The sequence below is a fragment of the Mastacembelus armatus genome, chromosome 19, assembly GCF_900324485.2.
Source record: "Mastacembelus armatus chromosome 19, fMasArm1.2, whole genome shotgun sequence".
In the NCBI taxonomy this organism is placed as follows: Eukaryota; Metazoa; Chordata; class Actinopteri; order Synbranchiformes; family Mastacembelidae; genus Mastacembelus; species Mastacembelus armatus.
The window spans coordinates 17,943,870-17,965,497 of record NC_046651.1 but is presented as its reverse complement, the minus strand read 5'-3'; the positions used below and the strand labels follow the sequence as shown (position 1 = coordinate 17,965,497).

The 21,628-nt window shown below is 45.6% G+C and overlaps 1 protein-coding gene across 21 annotated transcripts; it reads right to left on the bottom strand.

The window, feature by feature from the left end:
* Window positions 1-186: 186 nt before the first annotated feature.
* On the bottom strand, window positions 187-20,554 carry LOC113135593 (microtubule-associated protein tau-like). 21 transcript variants are annotated; one of them, XM_026315743.2, is made up of 16 exons: window positions 15,305-15,424; window positions 13,368-13,533; window positions 11,619-11,711; window positions 11,050-11,121; window positions 10,124-10,144; window positions 8,363-8,397; window positions 8,088-8,198; window positions 7,748-7,799; window positions 7,600-7,638; window positions 7,159-7,406; window positions 5,938-6,030; window positions 5,286-5,378; window positions 4,326-4,407; window positions 4,101-4,207; window positions 3,513-3,663; window positions 2,472-2,611 (listed from the first exon to the last, which is right to left on the bottom strand). In XM_026315743.2, the coding sequence occupies exons 1-16, from the start codon at window positions 15,407-15,409 to the stop codon at window positions 2,607-2,609; spliced, it is 1,473 nt and encodes a 490-aa protein (XP_026171528.1). In that variant the 5' UTR covers window positions 15,410-15,424; the 3' UTR covers window positions 2,472-2,606. The 21 variants fall into 21 exon arrangements, with proteins under 21 accessions (XP_026171537.1, XP_026171525.1, XP_026171526.1 ...); XM_026315752.1 differs by lacking the exons at window positions 3,513-3,663; window positions 15,305-15,424 and adding an exon at window positions 20,424-20,554 and having other exon boundaries at window positions 187-2,611; XM_026315740.2 differs by lacking the exon at window positions 3,513-3,663 and having other exon boundaries at window positions 187-2,611.
* Between the last annotated feature and the right edge of the window lie 1,074 nt (window positions 20,555-21,628).

Sequence of the window (21,628 nt, the reverse complement as noted above, 5' to 3'; positions counted from 1 at the left end):
CTTGGCGTGATCGTTCTGGCCTCAAGTCCTTCAGTGTGAGAACTGTCTGGAGTCGCTCCGTCACCGCAGCCAGCTCGGCCTTTTGAGCCCATTGAACCCAAACCTGAGGGCTGGTCCGGGACCTGGTGAGCAAAGTGCTCTGTAAACAGGGGAGTGATTCCAGTGTGTGGACTCTTCACAACCACAGTGACTTCATAGCATTTATTTTCAAATACACATACAGCAACAAGTCGTCATAAACCAGTTATTGATAAAATGCACAATAACGAGAACAATCACATTTCCACAACTGTACAGCGTCAGAACCGAAAGGTGATGAGTTTTTGTTACTGCAGAAATCTCCTCATGGAGACGACCACTGAAACACACACACACACACACACTCTTCACCACACACCTGGGAGGGAGCAGGTCCCACCCCTCAGCCTCGTGTCTGTCCTGCGCACAGAGACTTAATGTGGTCGATTGGAAAAAGAACCGAGAATGTAGTGAAGCATGCAGATCCGGTTGCAAACACCTTTAAATCCTACTTGTCTGCTCTTTCAAGCTCTTGGCAACCACAGAGATAAAATACTGTTTTATATCTATGTTGGCAACATGTTTAACACACAGCAGGGACCTTCTGACTGTGAAGCTTAGTCTGGATATCCTCAACACAGGGAGGCTTGGCCTCTTACATGAGGAGCATGCAAGGGTGTAGTTTAAAGCGAGAAATCGTCAACATTAGGGCGTCTTTGAATAATGCAAGAACCAGGGGGATCATTAAGGAAAAGTTCAATCTGCAGCTGGTTGCATTTCTTTGACCTAAACACATCAAACCTCACAGGCAGTTGACTGTTAATCAGTCTAAAGTGAAAAGCTGAACAACTTGAAAATCTTCCTTGATATGAAACACAACAAATGGCCAAAAATATGTGGACACTGCTGCTAGGCTCAGGGTGGAGGCTCCCCAGGGCAGGAAGGAACCAGCAGAAAAACATTTTTTCAGCTTGGAAATTAGCAACTGTCCCACATGTTGGTCAGATATGTTCGTGTTTCATGGCAGCTGCTTCAACATGTGGTGGAAAGTGTGAAAGCAGGAGAGTGAAGGCTGTTACAGCAGCACAGTGACGCCTATAGTTTTAGATTGAGACATAGAAACATGGGTGTGACATTCAGGTGTCCACATACTTTTGGCCGTGTAGTGTAGTTTGAAACAGGGATCTCCAGTGTTTTCTGGCTGAAGCTTGAATGCAACCAGCTGAGCGACACATCCAGTTTCTAACTGTTCAGGTGCAGACAGGAAGACCTGCTGCCCAATGAGCCCAAACCTCCGCCCACCTGCTCTGCAGCACTGGAGCCACTTTTCAAACGCCTCCTCTTACAGGTGGAGGGTTTTTCTGCTGCAGCCTCACTGGTCTGGTCTGACTGGCAGCTTGTGGTGGATGCTGTTAAATATTGTTATAGGTAGATTTAAGACTTTACAGAGCGGGAATTTCCACAGCCTCACTTTAATACTCTAACTGGGATCTTGATCATTTTAAAGGTTACACTAAAAATGCATGAAGGTTAATTTTCCTCCTCGTACGTGAAGCTGCAGCGCATTTACAATAGAGCAGTAACAAAAAAGCTTAACACTGACAGTAGCAGGCACAATACAAATGTTTCCTCATATCAAATACATGTCATATATCCACAGAGTACGATTATAAAACTGTGCCCAACACAAACCAAAGATCTACTCTAGCTGTTTCTTTTTTTTCTTTCTTTTTTTTCCTAATCCAGGTCACACCTGTCACCTGCAGCAGCTCCAGGTGCAGCACATGTCGGGACTACACAAATTAAAAACAGCAACAAGGTCTTTTTTTCTGCCTTGAAGAGAAATTTTTGCTACTTTTCTTTTAGCGGGTTTTTTTTTTGCTGTGGCAGCCCTCACCTGTACCTGTACCTATCCCGAACCTTGACAGTCTGCACTTCCCTCCAGTTTCTGTATTTCTATCAAAGGAAAGTCATCAGGGGACACCCACCAAAGGGGATATTTGACAAACATAACTTCCTAAGAGGGTTTACAGTCAAAGTGTCAGGAAACCAAGAGTCAAACATCGTCAGATTATGTGAAGATAAAGTGATTCCTCAGATTCACAGGGAGAATCTTGCTCTGGGGTTTAAACCTTAAAGGGACACTTATAAAAGGTAGAAATAATATCAATAACCAGCTCAGAGAGAAATTAAATACATCTTGGCCTATGTGTTATTGTTTTTTTTTTTTTTTTTTTTACTCAAGACCTCTACTAGTAATGCCTCAAGAACAGTGTCAAAGGTTAGAGATGGACAGACAGTGATGGGAGCTAAAAAAGTCCTGTGAATTAACGAGGAAGGGGTCACATTTCCTCTACGTGGTCGTGTTTTTGAGGTGCACGGGGGGAGGATGCGTTCACAAGCCTTGTTTGGCCAGAGAGGCGGACACCTGGTCGGCCAGAGTGGACAGCTGCGGGGAGTCGGTCATGTTGATGCTGCCGGAGGATGACACGGTGCTGAGCTGGTGGGGGGAGTCTTCCAAAGAGACGATCTCGGCGCCGTGGTCGGTGCGGGCCTTGGCTCCCTCACGGAAGCTCAGTTTGTGGCTCTCAATCTGCAGTGAGAGCACAGGTGAGGGTCAAACAGCAGAGTATTAAAGTGCTTATCAGCCAAATGTCCTCAGAGTACCAGCAACACCTGGTCATTAAGTATTAATTAACTGATCCAGGTGCAGCACATTGTCACTACAGATCAGGTTTGAAATACACCTGAGGGAGCAAACATCCTGTCCTAGAGCAGAGATGTAGACATGTAGTGTAGGAATAAAGTAATCTAAAATGAAAATACCTAAACTTGTCCTTCAGTACAGTAAAATGTAAAATAAATATCCTAAACCTCATGAAACAGGTTTGACAGACCGATGAGCAGAGCGCCCTCTGGTGGGCAGCAGTAGAAATGAGCACTTTACTACACAGACATTGACTCTGAGTTGGACTAATTGAGTGTGTTTCTTCCAGATGGTCACAGCTTCGTAATCGTGAGAGGGACCAGTAACGTACCCTGCAGAACCTCCACAGGTTCTGTACGGGCCCCCAGATGTGCTGGGTGGTGACTGGATTTAACACATTGATTTAAAAAAATGTTTCTGTAAAAGTGTCATTATCTTTTCAGGGCTTCATCCAAAGACACAGGCCGAACTGCAAACCTTTTGGCTACGAAGCAAAAAAATTTAAATATCGATTATTGAAAATACTGAAAAAGCAACTGCTGCTAACATGGTCAAAAGTATGTGGACGCACTGTGTATTTTTAGTATAGATGTTTGTTTTTTAGATTCAATGAAAGAAGATTTGAACGCCCCAACATACAATAATATTTTACACAAAAGTTCATAAACAACTGGTTCTTCTAGAGTCCAACAACATCAAAATCCAAGTAGCATTTATGTGTCCACATAGTTTTGGCCATGTACCGTGTCTAGCTAAAACCTGCGGTGACACAGTCCTCCATACTTACTGGAGTCCTCAATCTTTACGGGGGAGGTCGTCGGGGTGGGTGTGCTGGGTGCTGGAGGGACAGTCTGAGGTGACTGAGGGGGGGTGACAGCAGGGGAGGGGAGTGAGGGGCTGTCTGAGGTGCTGCCCTCTGCTTCCTTCCCCTTCTCCCTCTGCAGACGAGCCCCAGCAAAGGGAATGGACAAAACATGCAACAGAAATACACGGGGTGGCATCAACAGAAATCAAAACGCAACATGAAAAAGCAAAGGAATTCAACAAAAAGCAGAAAACAACGCGAGTCATTGATGATGAACTGAAAACCAGCTGGATGGAGAAGGTGGAAGTGTGTGAATTTCACCCAAAACAGGGAGAAAAGCGAAGAAAGGATGAGAAATGAAGGGAGCGTGTGACGATGCAGCAGAGCCACCGTGGGTGTTTGTGTGAGGCATCAGGGTTTTAAAGCTTTTAAACCTAAAATCAGTGTCTCAGGCTGAAATTCAGACCAGACAAAACCAAAAGCTGTGACACGACACTCAGATTCTATTTGCTGCATTTCTACGCCTTAAGAATGAAGAAGTTACAAAAACATGATCTCTGATGTTCTTACCCTTTTCTGTCCACCTCCGGGGACGTGGCCGATGTTGTCCAGGGAGCCGACCTTAGACTGGACTTTGAACTCCAGCTTCTCGTTTTTGATCTCGATATTTCCACCACCTCGTGAAAGCAGATCGCAGGTTAACACAAAACACACATAAAACATAAAGAGGCTGACAACAAAACCTTCACTGCTCATTTTGCTTTTAGCTGTCCGATGCTGCAAATGATATTTCACCTGGTTTATGGCGAATGTTGTCCTTGGAGCCACATTTGGACGTGACGTTGCTCAGATCGATCTTTTTGTGCACGATTTGAACCTGTGAATGGGACGAAACAGCAGAGAACCAGCTCAGAGTGACAGCCATCACTTTAACATCACGCTGCACGATCCTGTTAGTCTGTTATCAGGAAGGAAACAGATCCATGAGACGCTTAGAAACTATGTGACAGCTGGATTAGATATTAAAGTCTGTACTTGCACCTGTGAGGGTTCTGACCTGTAGAAGCAGGAAAATGATGGAGTTTCACGTTGAAAACGTTTGGAAATCGGGTTGAATCGATCACACTCTGTATTTTTATCATGCACTGCTCACCACAGGAGATAAAAGCCATGCATCACAGCATTGACCTCATCTCAGACTCTCCTGTCATGGCCGTTTGTCTCCGGACACAAAGCGCTCAGTCTCTCTGAGCTGAGGTCATCTCACCACAACAGGCAGAGTTTGGTGGAGAGGCCGAGGACAGAGCCTCTTTGTGACTGTGTGGAGACTCCGACTTCTTACATGTCACAATTACTCAAAGTCCCGTCCTCAACCGGAGGCTCCGATCAGTCTGAATAAAAATATCCACATACAGGATTCATGCATGTAGGTTCAGGGTCAGGTCTGGGTCTGGATCACAGTCGAACTGACAGGTGCAACACAGGTATCAGGCCTTTCTTAGACCATGAGCATCATGGGAAACAGAAAACTGCTGTTATAAATCCCAGTTCATGGCTGTTCTGTGAAATGCCCATGACTGGTGTAGTCTAAAGTTAATAGGTGTTAACAGGTCGGTTTTGGGGGGTCAGAAGGAAACGAGGGGACACACACGGGAGGTTTCGTGCACGTCCTGCTCCTCTGTGAAGATGCATTCAGAAGAAGCGAGGTCGGTTCTTGCTGCCAACATGCAGCCAGCCCCTTATGTATCTACTCACATTGCCACCACCGGGTATGTGTTTGAGATTATCTTTGGAGCCACACCGGGACTGCACATTGCTCAAGTCCAACTTCTTATCAAGAATTTGTACCTGGAAAGTCGATAAAAGAAGTCGGGGGGGAAAAAAAGTGTTATCCCAGAGAAGGAACAGCGGCCGAGCTGTGGATGAGGACCACTGCCAAACCTAAACCGACTCAGTGTCAGATTTGAAAACCTCTGAAGTATTTTGACCTTGAAGAGTAAAAGAGAGAGAGGGCTGGTCTTGACTGCAGAGAGTCTGGTGTTGAGTTCATCTCTTAAGTTACTCACTTTGCCGCCACCAGGGACATGTTTGACATTGTCTTTGGAGCCACACTTAGACTGGACACTACTATAGTCCACCTTCTGATCAAGGACTTTATCCTTGGAGTCCCTGAGAGCATCGAGGCTACGGGTGAAACTCTATTACAGCTGTGCTCATAACAAACCACAGCAGCATTACGGAGAAGCTGTACCACAAATGTTTTAGCTGAGCCCCACATATAAACGGCCCTGTGGCTTATTCAGAAGGTGACTGACAACATTTCCTCTGCCACATTGTGCTTGTGGATTTTGGCACTTGAGTTTAGGTAAAAATCCAAACCAAACTGTGTCCGGTGCAGGTTTCTCACCTTGCCTCCACCTGGCGTGTGCTTTAAGTTGTCCTTAGAGCCACAACGGGATTGGACGTTAGTTAAGTCCAGCTTCTTGTCCAGGATTTGGACCTGCAGAGGGTGAGAAGAAAAACTAAATTCTTCTGAAAATAAACATGAGAATCGGAGCAGAAGGGGATCAGCCAACAGGAGGAGACAAAATGTTACAGGAGAGTTTGGCTCATGTCACTAAAGCTGCCGTCCATAAAGTTTGTATTTGTACTCTGGTTAAAGCAAAGGGCTTTTCATTAAGTGCACTTGGATCTTTTAGTGCAATAATTAAGAAGTTAAATAAAAGAAAACTGATTCCACCAAAGTCCATCTTCTGATCATGAGGTTTAACATGAAGAGCACAAACCAGAGAGCACCTGCTTGTTACCAAACGTTGGTTTGGATGATCATAACTGCAGAGATACTCAAGAGTCTGGTGTTGAGTTCATCCCTCAGTTACTCACATTGCCGCCACCGGGTACATGTTTGATATTGTCTTTGGAGCCACACTTAGACTGGACATTACTATAGTCCACCTTCTGATCAAGGACTTGTACCTGGAAAAACGAAAACGTCAGCTTTTAGATTCTGAGTGTAGACGATGATGTGAAGCCTGAAAGAAATGAGGCCTGCTGGTTAAACCTTGTTACTCTGTGTAGCTGTGAGGACTCTGGGCCCCGAGTCAGCTCTGACTCCCTTCACCTGTCCAGTACTGAGCCGGGTCACCGACAGGACCAAATACAAAAACCATTTTCCCAGTGTTGGTACTGATTATTAAACTGCATGGAAACAGCTGTAATGTTTTTAGACTTGTCTTCTTTTCCCTGATGATCTATTTAAATAAATCGATTCTCGTCCACAGTCTGAAGCCTGAACTAAATTAAATCATTTATTTTGGTCCATAAATATCACAACACAAGCTCCTCTCACGTTCAGCAGAAACATCTGACACGTGACTGTGTGTGTCCACTAAATTAGAACAAAGACTTTTTACTCTAAAATAGATCTCACACCTTCATCCACATACGCTTTATTATTATCTCTGCCCCTTAGAGCTAAACTGTCCAAACAGTTTGCACACAGGGATCTAAAACCCCTGCACGGACAGGTCCTGGGACCAGCTCTCAAAAAACCCTACAAACAACCAGCAGTGGAGCCTCAGCCTGCAGGCCGTACGTGGTGCAGCAGCTGGAGTCTGAGTCTGGTTACCTTTCCACCTCCAGGTTGGTGTTTCATGTTCTCTGTGGAGCCGATCTTGGACCGGACGTTCTTCAGGTCCGGCATCGGTGCTGCCAGAGGAGCCGGCGGGCGGTTCTTCAGCGAGCCTGGGGATTTGGGTGTAGAACGCACCACCGCCACCTTCTTCACTTTGTTGGCCTCAGCTGCCTGCTTGGCAGAAAGTGCTTGGCTAGAGGGGGATTTGGGGGTACCAGGGCTGCTCTGTCCACTCTTGGCCTCTTAAGTAGTCAGAGATTTGAAACATGTCAGTGCATGAGCAAGAAAGAAAATATTGAAGAAATAATAATAATAATCATAAAATGAACTGGGCGCTATCTTGACTAAAAGCTGACCAAGTCTGATCCCGTTAGACCGGATCAGACTGTGGCTGGGTGACCTCTCTAATGATTGGTCCGCTTTGTTTATGTTTACCTTTTTCATTTTTTGGAGTGGGAGGTTTCTTGGCACTAGCTGTATCACAAAAAATATACACACCATGAGTAACCTTTAAATCTTCCCCCTTATGAAAAGATATGAAGCAAAAGGAAAAGACCTGGGACCAAAGCTCCTCGTTTCGTACCTGGCTGAGCTGCAGCTTTCACAGACGTTTTGGCTCCTGGAGTTTTCACACCCTGCAAATTAACAAAACAACCAAAAAGATCAGTTTAGTTTTCGGCTCAGATGTGATGTTGCCTCAGGAAACTGCAGCTGCTCACAGTAATCACACAAACCGTGCACCACTCATTCCAAATGAGTGTCGGACTAATCAGTGACGAAGGCACGAAGCTTTGGTTAGTGTTTGTGTTGAAGAAATCCATGCAGATTTGAGTGCATTTAATCTGTCTGGACAGGCAGTGAGGGTCAAGGACTCTGGTCCATCCAAACCTCAGCTCTACAGCTTCATTCAGACCTGTACTTACTCCGGGCTGCCTGGGCCCTGTGCTGCTGGCTTTAATGGGGATGGAGCTGTGGCCGTTTGGTGTTTTGGACGCTCTTTTAATGGAGGAGGTTGGTTTGGTGGCAGTTTGAGTCTTTTTCATGAAGAGGGGAAATGAATGAAAAAACAAAAGCTCTAACAGTGAAAATAAAACAACCGATGGATTAAATGTCAAAGAATCATTGTGTGACCTGTGATCAAACTCTACCCACCACCAAATAGAAGACCCAACCTTATTAATGTTGCTGGTCCACGTACCTTCTCTGCAGAGCCGTTGTCCATCTTTGCTTGAGCTACAGGAAAAGAGAAGCAGACGTTAGACTTGAGACGGTTTAGGTTCTTGAACATATTGACCCAAGTTAAAGAAATGAATCATATCGCGTGTGCCGGTTTCCATTCACATGAAAAAAAAAAAAAAATGCAGTGCAGCTGGTGATGGAGGGTATGCAGCATGCATCATGTACACATGGTGCACGTAGACACCACAAATGGGGGTTTGGGGCTGCATGAGGAGCAGAGTGAGCAGCAGAGATGGAGAGATGACACAGGCTGAAGTGGGGAGGGAGGACAACAAGCTTCTCCTCGGGTCAAATTTCCCGTCCAGAGAAAAAACTCGGAGGGACAGTGCTGCAAACATACAGTAGAAGCTGCGCCGGAAATCAAAGAAGTGGGAGGAGTTAACGAAAGAGGACTGGTTCTGAAGTGGTGAACATGACAGCAAACAGACCTTTGGAAACAGCAACCGGCACCATAGACTTTCTGGCTGGAGAGCTTTGGGGGGGTGTTTTCTGGAGCTCACTGGGACCAGTGGTCTGAGCCACACTGCTCCTCTCTGAGTCATTAGAAATGTCAGGCTTTGAATAGCTGCCACTGTGCCCCGATGACTCACTGCTGCTGTTTTCAGCCGCCGTGTCAGATGGCGTTTGGGTAAAAAGGCTTTCCTTCTTGAAAATGTTCCTACTGCTACTTGCTGGATGCAGAGGATCAAAGTCAGACCGTGGCAGACTTTGGGTATCAGGGGCCTGCTGTGTTTCTGCAGTGGGACTTTTGTCTCTGCAGGACTTTAAAGCTGCCCCATCAGCAGCGGGTCCATCGAGATGACCCCATGGGTTTCTGTCTCCGATGGACGTCAGGTCTTCCAAAGCCGTGCTCCGGACCAAACAGGTCCCAGACAGATCGCTCATTTCCATCAGACACTCTGAGGCGTCGAGGCTGCTGGCCCTCTGAGGATCCACAGCGCCGGTCCTCTCCGGGCTCCCCCCGCTGGCCTGCGCTTCCCATCTAATCTCTGACCTGCTTAGGATCTTCCCACTCTCTCCCACTGCTCTGATTCCTGGGTGCTGGGAGCAGGAGGCTTCCATGAAGCCAGCGCCCTCCCCGGCGGCTCCGTCTACAGCCGGCTCTGATCCGTCACCCACAAACGTGAACTCACTGCGGACTCCAGGAGCAGGCTTTTGTTAATTTGTTTGGAAAGCAGATTAACGATGACATTCACTACACTGGTTTGCCATCTCCCCGTTAAACCAAAAATAATAAATAAAGAACAGAACTGGGCACTTGATCTTCAGGAGGAAAAAATAACACCCTTGTTTTTCTCTAAGCAGAAAAACAAGAGATTTGTAAAATGTGACTATGCAAGAGCCATGAACTGAGAATGACTCATGGTGGCTGGTTTGTAAAGAAAACACTCAAGTTCACATCAAAATGAAATGAAATGGACATTAAGGCATCACACTGGGGTGACGGACAACAGATGACGCATTCCAGTGAAGAAAATGAATGGCACACCACTAAAATATGCAAAATGTGACCTGAAGTCTTGCTGCTTCAGAAATAAAGCATTCCCCATCATGAAACACTTAGTTACAACACTTGATCATCATTGATGAAGCAGATTCACATTAAAGAACGAACAGAACAGCTCAACCTCTTTGACTAACTTCCTGTGCTGTCGTATCTGAAAACATGCAGTAAATAAATCCGCCTGAGTGCGGTCGATAAACCATTAGACCAGCCTACCTGTTGACGCTGCTCCCGCTGCTGATTGAACATGAGGAGACATGGAAAGACATAAGAGCAGGGTCAGTAATGACTGATTAATACACTCGCACGCTGCTGAAGAAATCAATTCAAAGCCCACATACAGCATGTCCAAAGCAAATGATTAATACGGCATCCAAAAACAAAAGGATCAATATGCAAACTGCACAGAGCGATCGGGTTTCACACGGGTTTAACTGAAGTCTGTCACGGTGCAGCAGAGCCACACCTGAGCTGCTGCTTCAGCTGGTTTCAACATTATTCTGGTGATTCTGGGAGACTGGGAGACTGGGAGACTGGGAGCGGTGCATCTGTTCAACAGATCACAGGAGTCTCAAGTCTGCCTGTGGTTTGGCCACTTGTTTCACTCTGAAATAGCCAGGCCCTAACCACCTTTTAGTTTCAATAAAAAGACATGTTTGCCTCTCAAGTCTGCTTGTGATCATGTTGCAGCTCTAAAAAGGGAGCAAAGTATTAAAGCATCAGAGCGAAGCACAAAAAAAAACAAAAAAAAAAACAGAATGAAGCCAAAACACATTTTTTCCAAAAGTGATGCTGAAAGAAAAAGATCAGGATGCAGCAGCAGCAGCACCAGCAGCAGCACGAAACCTGTAGCAACAGTTTGACATCTTGGACAATTAACTTATTTGGTTTACTCTTGTTGAGAGTCAGTTTCAGTATAAAGCTCCAGTTTGCAGCTGGTTAACTGAAATACTGATGTTTATGGCCCAAAATATTCACTAATGAACTCAGGCTAGCTGTTTCCCTTTGTTCCCAGTCTTCATGCTAAGCTAAGCTAATCAACTACTGGCTGTGGTTTCACGTTCATCAGATGCAGATGTTTTCCCAAATGTCAAACTTTTAAAGATGCTAGGAAAACAAATGAAAGGAGCCAGGAGGTATACCCAGCTGCTCTGCGTCTTCACACGAGGTGTCCTCTAGTTCTTCAGTAGCGCCTTTCTCTGCAGACGTCTCAGCTGCAGGGTAAATAAATGTCAGAAAATGTTCCACCTCACTCGGTCCTGACCATGTTCGCTGCACCGGGTCAGTCGGGAGCTGGAACCTTTTCAAACCAATGACCCTTTTGATGACAGTGATGATGGGTGGACTGGAGCCGCTGTGGTCAGTCCTTACAGGCACACATTAGTTTCCACATTAGTCAGCAGGAAGAGGAGAGTGTGAGGAGGTGATGCTGCACGTTCACTGCTAAAAGCCTCTTAGTGCGCCTTGTTTGTGGTGTGAGCTCCATGTGCTGTGTGATCATAAATACACGACGAGAACACGGTTCATAAGCAGACAGGTTAGAGCCGGGAGATAATAATAATGATCTGAGGACAGATACACGACAGCCAACAGTCACTTGATACTTTTCTAAGGTTTTAAATGCAGCATCGGTGATGCAGGACTGGTTCAGTGTGTTATTAGTAAAACGAGGTTAATTTGTGTTAATCTGGTGTTTGGTTTTCGAGCCTACCGGGCTGCACCTCGGCGTCACGCTGGCTGCTCTGTGGGTGACAGAGCTCGGGCACAGATTTCAGCCCATTTTCACCGAGAGCTGCTTCGCTTTCTGTGAATCAAAGGCAAGTTGAAGGTCAAAGTGGAGGAGGTGGTGACAGAGGCTGTCGCTGGGGTTTCTCATTTTGTTAGTTTTCAATCTTCTACTTGAACAGACTGATGAGACACTTTGTGTTTCATCAGTCTGTTCTGCTGCTGATAAATGTGCCGGACTCTGGAGAAGGCCTGCACTAACTGGGCGGATGGTATTTTGGAATAAGAGGGAAAAAACACACTGCTGTAAGGACTGTAATTATTTATTTTTATAACGTCAAACCAAAGAGACACTCCACTGCTATTTCTCTGCTGCTTTCACATTAATAAGCCTTTATGTTATGAGGTTTCTGTGCAGCGTCAAGTGGGTGATGGTTTGAGATGAATCGGGAGCAAACAGTGAGGATGGAGACAGGCCTCGTTCTGAGGGGGCGACCCAGAAGCTGGATTATAGAGCACAGTGCAGCTGCAGCCAGGCAGTCAGGGCCAGTCAGACATGTCTTGTTTCTATTATGTAAAAAGGGATTAAAACAAAGCACAGTTGAATCTCCGGGTCCAGGCCTCTGCCCCCCCCCCCCCCCCCCCCCCCAGTCCACACAGACCACAGTGAGGTCTAGGAGGCTGTGTATGGACATTTTCACGCTTTTCTTTGAGACAATATCAGAATCTGTCCTGGGATTAGAGCTCTGACATGGTTCATCATGGAACTGACATTAACTTGTACGACTGTTTATTTTCACAGCTGTACAGAATATCTGTATTTATGTCTCCATCTAAATTATTCATGGATTTTCTTGTTGCTGCTGCACATCCTGCACTTATTATAGGCCTGTTTGCTTCAGGCTAATTTATGAAAACATCCTGAGTTATTTTATATGAAATCACGGTTTTATAGACAGACAGCTGACAAATTAGTGCAGATGCTGCCATAAGGGCAGAGTCGTCACCGAGTGATGGAAATGATGATGATGATGATGAATTAAACCTTCATATTCTCTGGGTCTCAGCCCAGCAGGACAAAAACAGCTGACTCTGGAGAAATGTATAATGACCTGCACCCATTTCCTGATCTGAGACTTTTATTTTGAAGTGTTTCCTGGTGTGTCCCTTGTTGTGTTGTGATTTACTTTGTCATCAGCCAAGATGGTTTTCACCTGTGTCTTGTTAGTCCATACACTTTCTCATTTCAGCATCAGGCCTCTGCTTCATTGTGTGTGTGTGTTCCTGGTTCTTTGGATTATTTGGTGGATTCTTTGGACCCTGTTTCTGGTGCTGTACCTCTGTTTTTGTTGGATTCCCTGGACTCGTTTCCTGGTAAGTGTTTTTATAGTTTTCCCCTCGTTGTTCCTGTCGTTGTATTTTCTGTTAGTTTGAAACAAACTGACTTGGCCTGCACTTTGGTCATCACCTGTCTAATCACCTGACAACACACCTCAGTACTCTGCCCCACCAAAGGAGGGAAAGTCCTTCAGAAGAATGGGCTTCATCCCTCCAGAGAGGAAGCAGTGGAGCTGCCTGATGCTGCTTTTTATTTAAATGATTAATCTGTAGCTGCAGCTACACACACGATGATGCATAACATCATTTTTTCTCTGTGGTTTGACTTCTGGTATTTGTTTATTGTGGATGTGAACAGAGGAAGCGTCTCTGTTGGTGCAGATTTTTCATGCCTGACCTTTCATTTTGGCGTCTCCGGGGTTTCTGTGTCCCATCTGGACTCCGTTCTCCTGGTGGTGCTGGTCGTTGATGGACATGTTGGCTAAGGAGGCGCTCATGGTGTCTCCAGAACTGTAGCTGTTGGAGGCGTTGTTCATGTAGTCCATTACCAGTAGCAGGTCAGGCTGCAAAAGATCACAACCCAGAGAAAGTTCACTAAACGAAGCTCAGGACAGAGTCGGGCTGGTTTCAGACCTGATCACAGGCTCCATGCAGAGTAGCAGACGAGGACACACGCCTATTTTAAACTATTAAATATAATGACGGCCTACTTCATGGACAGGTTGTCTTCAGTCACCCTGAAATGTAAACAGACACTGTCAGTGAAAACCAGTTATTTATACATCCTGACGTGAGGATGGTGCTTCATGTTACAGCCTCACAGATAAAAATAGGCCCCTGTGCTCCTGTGAGCACCGTCCCGGCTGTGAGGAGCTGCACTTCCTAAACACCCACAGACCACCGACACCTCTGAGCCTGTTCAGTCTGTCGCTGCAGACTTTCAACACGCAAACCAACCGTCCCCACATGTTCGCTCGACATGTGAATTGTGTCCAATCTCATAAAAAGAGGATTACAAATCAGATTAAAGCCAAGCCCCTGGTTACATCAGCAGTTTTCAGTCTGAATCACTTTTTTTTTTCACTGTCCTCACACACACACACACAAACACGAGCTTATGGTATAATCAGTGTCGTCATCCAAACAGCCCTTTTCCCTGTTGGTGCAGATGTTCCAGCTGCTGCTCCTTATTCCCACCCTCACGCCCTCTGTGGCACATTAACACAACTCACTTTAATCTGTGGGGACCTGAAGATAAGACACTAACACTATAGACGGACTTTAACCTACAATATCAAGGTGATGTTGGTGAATAAATCAGTATTACTGCCCTGAATGTTTGTCCTCCGCAGCAGTGATTTCTTCTTTGGCCTTCAAAATAAAGTCTGTGAATTTGTTAGCAGCTCCATTTCTCATCTCATTAAATATATTTAAGGCCGAACAGGTTCCAGTGAAAATTTTTCATTCTCCTCCATTAACCATCAAAATCCAGTAATGTCATTTATTAGTTTCTACTTTTACTTCAGATACTTCAAGTACTTTTAGCTGATAATACTGTAAATGAAGCAGTATTGTACATGGCTGTATTTTGTATTTGTTGCCATGGTGACTCCGGCCCATAAAACCTGCGCTCGGCTCAGCTACGTGACCTTCCCTCTGTGCACCTTCGTATCTGCTGACCTTGGGTGTTTATACAAAGCTCCACATTATCAGAAACGAGACGCACGGTGGGAACCAGATCAGACCAAAGCTGGTTCTTACAGCAGAGCCTGTTTGCCTTTCAGGTGTTACAGGTGTTACAGGTGTTACAGGTGTTACAGGTGTTACAGGTGTTACAGGTGTTACGGGTGTTACGGGTGTTACGGGTGTTACAGGTTAGGTAGGTGTGATTATTTTTAATGGCAACAAATCCCATAAAAATATTTTTAAAAAAACAAAAAACACTGTGCACCATGTTCCTCCATCTCCATTAACACACACTACTTTATCCTGACTCAGTCCCACATACTGTCCTGTTGCCAATAATGCTCACTACAGACAGAATTTGGATTCATCCGCCGCTGAAAATAGTCCCCAACAAATGCTCAGTTTTCTCCTGTTTGAGTAACATTTATCAAAACCTACAGTGACTGGTCATTTTAGGAAGCCACTGATGTTTTTTTTTAAAAATGAAGTTACACATTTATGTTGTTAGTTTTCACTTCCTCTTTCAGCCTGACACACGTTCATGTTATTTGGCTTTATCCAAACAGTGACAAGTCGCTGATCCGTCCCATCGACGTCACTTCCAGTAGCAGTTGTTAGTAGCTGTTAACTTTCTGTAAAGTGACTTACAACAACTTGTACAGACGCATCGGTTTCTTCCACGCTGGTCAACGTTTTCGTGGCCGTTTCTATCCTGATTTTTCTGGGTCTGACACAGGAACAGGCCGTGCCCATTCTGAATCTTAGCCCTCAGTAGAAAAGCTCTAAATCGGTCGGTTGTGTTTCCAGAGTCGTGAATCAGACAGCAGCGGCGATTGCTGCGATGGGCTGACAGGCAGAGACGGGGACGAGGAGACGTGAAAAGACGGACCGACACACTGTTCGTCTTAGTCTTTTTGTTGGATTTATTCACATTTAGGAAAATATAGAATAAAAGCAACTTTACTCTTTAAAGAAAGCCTTAAAAATGGGAGGTCCTGATGCGTTGTGACATTTGTGTGGCCCATAGAAATTGTAATGAATAGCGTACTCTGAGTCCTCACACACAGCACCCATTGTAGCATTACACATGACAGAATCCAAACAAGAAAGCTGCACCCTTGCCAATGAAGACAATCTCTGAGAGGCCCTTCGCTCTGCATCCGGGAGCTCAGGCAGTTAGAGAGCAAACAAACTAAAACAAACTCCTGGCTGATAAGAACCGGATCCCTCTGCTGATAATTACATGGATGGAGGGACTGCTCATTAGTCCGTATCACGGTTATGCAACAGAAAAATAGTTGTAATGACCTTTTCTCTGAACAATCTTCTGCACAAACTTAAGAGCTTTTATTTTGTCAGATCCTCCCTCTGCGTGTTGGGGCCACACAGGACCCTGGCGATGGTTTGCTTTGTGGACTGAAACCCACAAATTTCACCTGGTGCAGAAAGAGAACACGACAGCGGGTCTTTGTCGCAGCTTCATGAGGGGGAAGAGGTGGAAAGGTCTGCTGATGCAGCTCGTTCTCTTGGGGCCGTGTGAAAATGTAATCTTGGCACGGGGCCCCCGGCTCGGCGAGGAGCGGGGTCAACAGGGATGTTGACACAGCTCCAGGGCCATGCAGCAAGACATGCAGCCTGAAACTGTGCAAATGTCTCCTGAATGTAAAGCATGATGCGTGAAACTGGAGTCAGAAACGCTGCTGATTTTATAGACCCAGGTCTGTTTAGTCCGACGGAAACTGTTGTGTAATGTCTTTAGGAGTTTTCACTAGTCAGAAAAATGTATTATTGCTTTTAGTGCAGTGAAACACAAAAAAACTGCAGATAATTCAGTAAAGTTTTCCTGTGTTTGTGAACCAGACTTCCCAAACAGAAATGAACATCTTCACATTTGAGCATCTTTGTTTGGAAATGATTTAAATCATTAACCCAGTGATTAATTTTCCAGTTCCATCTTTTAAATAATAAGGTTTTTATTATTATTTTAAACTGAATATATTTAGTGTTGGTCAGTCTGAAGACATCATCTAAGGCTCTGAGAAACGTTTTCTAGAAAAAAAACTTGACTCAATTAACTAAAAATAATCTGCAGACTAATGAATTATCAAGATATTCATTAGCTTCAGCCCTAATAATAATCCACACATTGCTCCAGCTGTAATCCGTGGCAGAGAACACAACTGAAGCCTTAGAAACATGGTGTCTTCGTCTAAAACCTCACAGATTAGGGATTAGACAGATATTCTGTTTACACAGACATAAAACAGAGGAAAGCAGCAAATCCTCCCTGCACACACAGGAAGCTCAGTGTATTTAGTCTTTCTTTCCCTTCTCTGTCATTTTACCAACCGATTCACTATCAAATCATTTCAGAGCTGCAGTGGATTAAGACCAGAACCACAGGAGCTGCTCTGAGGCCGTGCACGGTCCTGCCTGCTCACCAGCGCTCGGCCGAGAGACGAGGATGCTGCGCTCATGCTCGGCTGCCTCTGTATCTCTGACCTACTTTCCCCCATCGTTCCCTCTCTCTCTGTGCAGCCTCCGGCCGCCACACGCCGCCTCTACCTTTCTGATGTGGGAGGGGCTGAAGGTGGAGCCCGTTTCCATTTTACCCTCCATCTAAGCTGCAGGGGAAACATCCTGCAGGACCGGCCTGCACACACACACTCACACACACACTCTGGTGCAACATTTTCCACCTTTGTTTTCATACCTCCAGGATGTCGACTACACCCTGCTACCTTTCCACACGTTCTCCTTCCAGTTTAAAGTCTCTGCAACAACATTTGTGTTACATAACCAGCAGCAAACGTTCAGCTGCAGTTTGCACAAGAGTAAAAAAACAAACCACAACGTTAATGACTGCACTGTCTCGCAGCGTGGAATCCAAAATATGACGGGTTCTTGCAGAGACTTAAGTAACCACACACTCCAATATGTACACGAGCAGAACTGTGAGATCTGATCAGCCACACACACACACACCCACACACCAGCATGGTGCCAATTACCCCGAGCACAAGGAAGCGGTTTCAAACCCGCTGTGGCATTTCTTCTTCTCTTTAACAAGACAATGCTGTCGAAAAAAGCTGGGACCAGCATCTTTTGGCAAACATTACAGCTCCATCAGCTTCATCTGCTCCTTGTCTTACTGTGCATGTGAAATATTACACACTTACAAACCCAAATGTGTGTTATTCCCATAGAGGACACGCCGGGGAACCAGCTGATCTTTACAAATTGTTAAAAGACATTGAACTTTTTCTGATTTTCCACAATAGAAGCATGAATCAAATCCAGGACAGCAGAAGAAGCAGCTTAGCACCATAACTACTGATCATTTCCATTGATAATTCATCAATGTCCATCACAAATGTCTCCAAACTCACGCTGACCTACAGGTTTTCTTCCTTTATCCAACCCAGATTGATTTAGTTTTCCATCATGTAAAACACAGAAAATCAACAGCCAGAAAAATATTTTCACAAATGACTCAGAGTAGTTACCAATTAATTTAACCTTCAAACTCCTCAAACAAATCTAATTGTTTCAAGTCTAATCAGAGTGAAATACAGTAGATGTGAATAACTTGTACTGTAGCTCAGAGAAGTCAAAGCTCCTCAGGTCTGGATGGATGTGGTCACCTCTGGACTGGAGCCTGCATGATGCAACAGACTGTCAGGCTTCGCTAAATGAAGCACTTCAGTGTGGAATCATTTCATAATGTTGTCGAAGCTGATGACTGGATGAAGTCAGAGGCCGAACCGAGAGAAGGGACCAGGAATATCACAGCGAGCCTGAAACTCTTCTTCTGTCACGCTCGGCCCCGTTTCTGTTTTAATCCTGAAGATTTTCCTTTAACTGTTTGGTGAAAGTTCATCAACGTGTGATGATTTGGTTTATTGAAGAAATTCTAATACACCTGCAAAACTCAACTTAACAAATGCCCTAAAAAGCCAAAACACAGTTGGAAGTTGAGCCAAGACTAAAATCTGACTTTGACATCTGCCTTCACCTTATCGGACTAATTATGACACAGGAATGTGCCATTTCAGCAAATACAGTGGAACATCTGCAGGAACTAAAAACTGATGAAACAACTAAAACTATAAGAGCATGAGGTTGAATGCACTGATGTGTGTATAATGATAATCTCATAAACTGAAGGCTGACAACTTCTCCAGCTGCTTTTGGCCATGAAGGGATCCCTGCAGACATGGTTCCAGCACTGATGCATGAAGATGTGCAAACACTGTTTTAATGGATTTGAGACAAACCTCAGAGAGAATCTGAGATTTAACTTCTTTCTGTTTGAAAATCTGCAGGAACTTTGGTCCATGTCAGATGCTCGACAGCTCAGTGTGCAGAAAGTGAAAGAGCCTGAACGCTGAAACATCTGAACCGTCAGTTCTGTGGAAGGGAGGAGTCCAGGTGAGCCCTCACTGTGCACATACCAGCCCAGCTCAGGCAGAGCCTGCAGAAACTTGCAGAGAGCAGGCTGAGTCTTTAAAACTAACTAACTGAGAAGGGCATCTTTCATTCCTTCCAGGAGATCATCTGTCCGGCTGAAATGGCTTCCAGCTGCTGTTTCAGACTACAACATGCCCGGGTCCCTCCTCCCCTTGGAGCAGAAACCAGTGTACGGAGGGAAAGCCATGAGGATGGAAAGAGGAGTGTCCGGAGACTCTCACTCCAGGTACCATCACCACTGAGACTCTGCGCCTTTTTTTGGAAACGGGTTCATGCTGAAGGGCTTCATGCACGTACTGTGCACCCCGGGTGGGTTCACGTAAAGCCCGGTTCCCTGCTGGGCCTGTGTGACAGAGGAGACGCTGCGCTGCTGTGCAGACGCTCTCCTCTGTTGCTCAGATGAAAAATGGGCTTGGCATTTGCGCACAGGCGCCGCATCATCCCGATCCCCTACATATCTGCTCTCTAAAATAAAGAATATACAGCAGAGACGCATGGATGCAAATGGGTTCAGAGCACCTGGGGCTTGGTTATGCTTCACATGCAGAGTCTCGCTCCGCAGAATTAAGGAGTGGATGTGTGAGGCACGCACAGCTATGCTAGAAACCATACAGGCCCCGAGATGCAAAAAAAGAAGCGAAAGATCCAGAATAGCGGGAGGGGGAAGCGCTGAGCCCTTACGGCCGCACATCCACACACGGCGCTCAAACCAGACGACACAAAGAAAAGAAGTGTTCGCCGCCACTAAAACCGAGTAAATGTCAGAGAAAGAACACCGCATTATTGTCCTCCTGGGAGCGACATTGATAACGAGATTAGAAATATTAGTCTGGTTACGGCGCGCAACGGCGATGTGGCTGAAGCGAAAGCAGGACCTGCTCCGGAGGATGATGATGAGATTTTTTTTTTTTTTTTTGGTGGGAATGAGGAGAAAACAGGCGAAGTGCGGTGTCTGCGGGGAGGTGACGGCTCCTGGAGCGATGAGGGGCTGCAACAAAAACACGTTTCGCCTCTTTATTGTAGATGCGGCTCGATGAAGATGGAGATCGCGCGCAATGAAAGTAATAATAATCTGTGCTGACATGTGATGGAGGGAAAATGTTTTTCAGTCATGTGCAGGATATTTCTGTGTGTAAGGCCCAACCTCTCCCACCTCATGCAAAAAAAATAAGAAGTGACAAGACGAATACCGATGCAGAATTACGACGCAGCGTTTGGCTCGCACGTCGCCCGCTCGCTCCGATGTTTAGTGTAATGACATCGGTGAAATAAAACAGCTCTGTCGGGGTTTTCCTACCTGAGTGCAGACAGCGATGTTGTCTCTTCAGCGGCGGTCGCTCACCGGGCGCACACGGCTCGTCCTCGCAGTGCAGCGACCGTCCGGATCGGGGCGCTGCGGAGCGCGGCGGTGACTGGCTGCCCAGAAGCGCAACCTGTCTGCGCACAGCAGCTCGTCTACATGAGAATCGAACATGCACAGGATTTAACACAGTGTCTGTTGGAATGAAATACATGTGGACACACTTATCACATATCACAGAGCCAGAAAAATACTTATAGTACTGCAATTAGGTTCAGTTCTGAGGTACTTGTATATTAGTCCGTTTCTGATCCACCACATAGAAATAGAATAATAGAATAAATACAGATCTGAGTATTTCACCACAAAGCAATGGGACATTTCAACCTATTGCAGGTGCAGCTGTAAAAATATGAGACCTTGGGTTTGCAAACATCATGAAGCTACAACCCAGAGTGGAATGTGATTATTTTCACATTTAAGTAAATGGAATAAAAATGTATGTGAAGTGAGTATAAATAGCCTTCCTGTACTCAAACCCCCGTGGTGGATGCAGACTGAACAGAAGCTACAGTAACAGACCAGCGTGGTCTCCTACACAAAGGTCGAGTCTTGGCCCATGAGGAGCGGAGGCTTGGGCACTAAACAGTGCAGCCTTGTGTCCCTCCTCCTCCAATGGCCTCACTGTCACACACTGGGTGCCAACTTTTACACTAAGTCGAGAAACCATTCAGCTCCAGAGAACAGCAGTGGAATTACTGACGGTCAGATGTGTTTGGGAGCGCTGAAGCCTGGATGTGTTGGCAGCTCCCTCTGTGCCCTCTTTCTTCCTGTTTCATCTCCTTCTCTGTCCTTGGACATCTGCCCAGTACCACAGCTGCCACTGGCTGAAGATGATGTGGGTTTATCCTGTGCTGAGAGTCCAGGGTGGGGACAGGTACTGCCAGAGGATCCTGCTCAGGCAGAAAATCAGCCTTTACACCTTTAAAGTCCCCCTGTGGTGAGCACAGTCACCTGGAGGAGCCGCTTTCTTTCCACGCCTGTAACAGAAGTACAGCTGAATTAAATGGAGATTTAAAGTTGCAGCTGATCCAAAATAAAAACCGTCCTCCAGCCCTTTAGATTCCACTGCTAAAAATGAGCAGAAGAGAAATGTGGTACAGATGGAAGTTGGTTTCTGGAAGAGTTCAGAGAAAATTAGG

Bases quoted from the DNA above. Each gene is read 5' to 3' on its own strand.
- LOC113135593 (XM_026315740.2), bottom strand. From the start codon at position 15,409: ATGGGCACGGCCTGTTCCTGTGTCAGACCCAGAAAAATCAGGATAGAA. The intron at 4,408-5,285 runs GTGAGTAGATAC...TCCCATTCACAG, and splicing joins ACATACCCGGTGGTGGCAAT to GTTCAAATCGTGCACAAAAA. The intron at 4,208-4,325 runs GTGAAATATCAT...TGCTTTCACGAG, and splicing joins CAACATTCGCCATAAACCAG to GTGGTGGAAATATCGAGATC.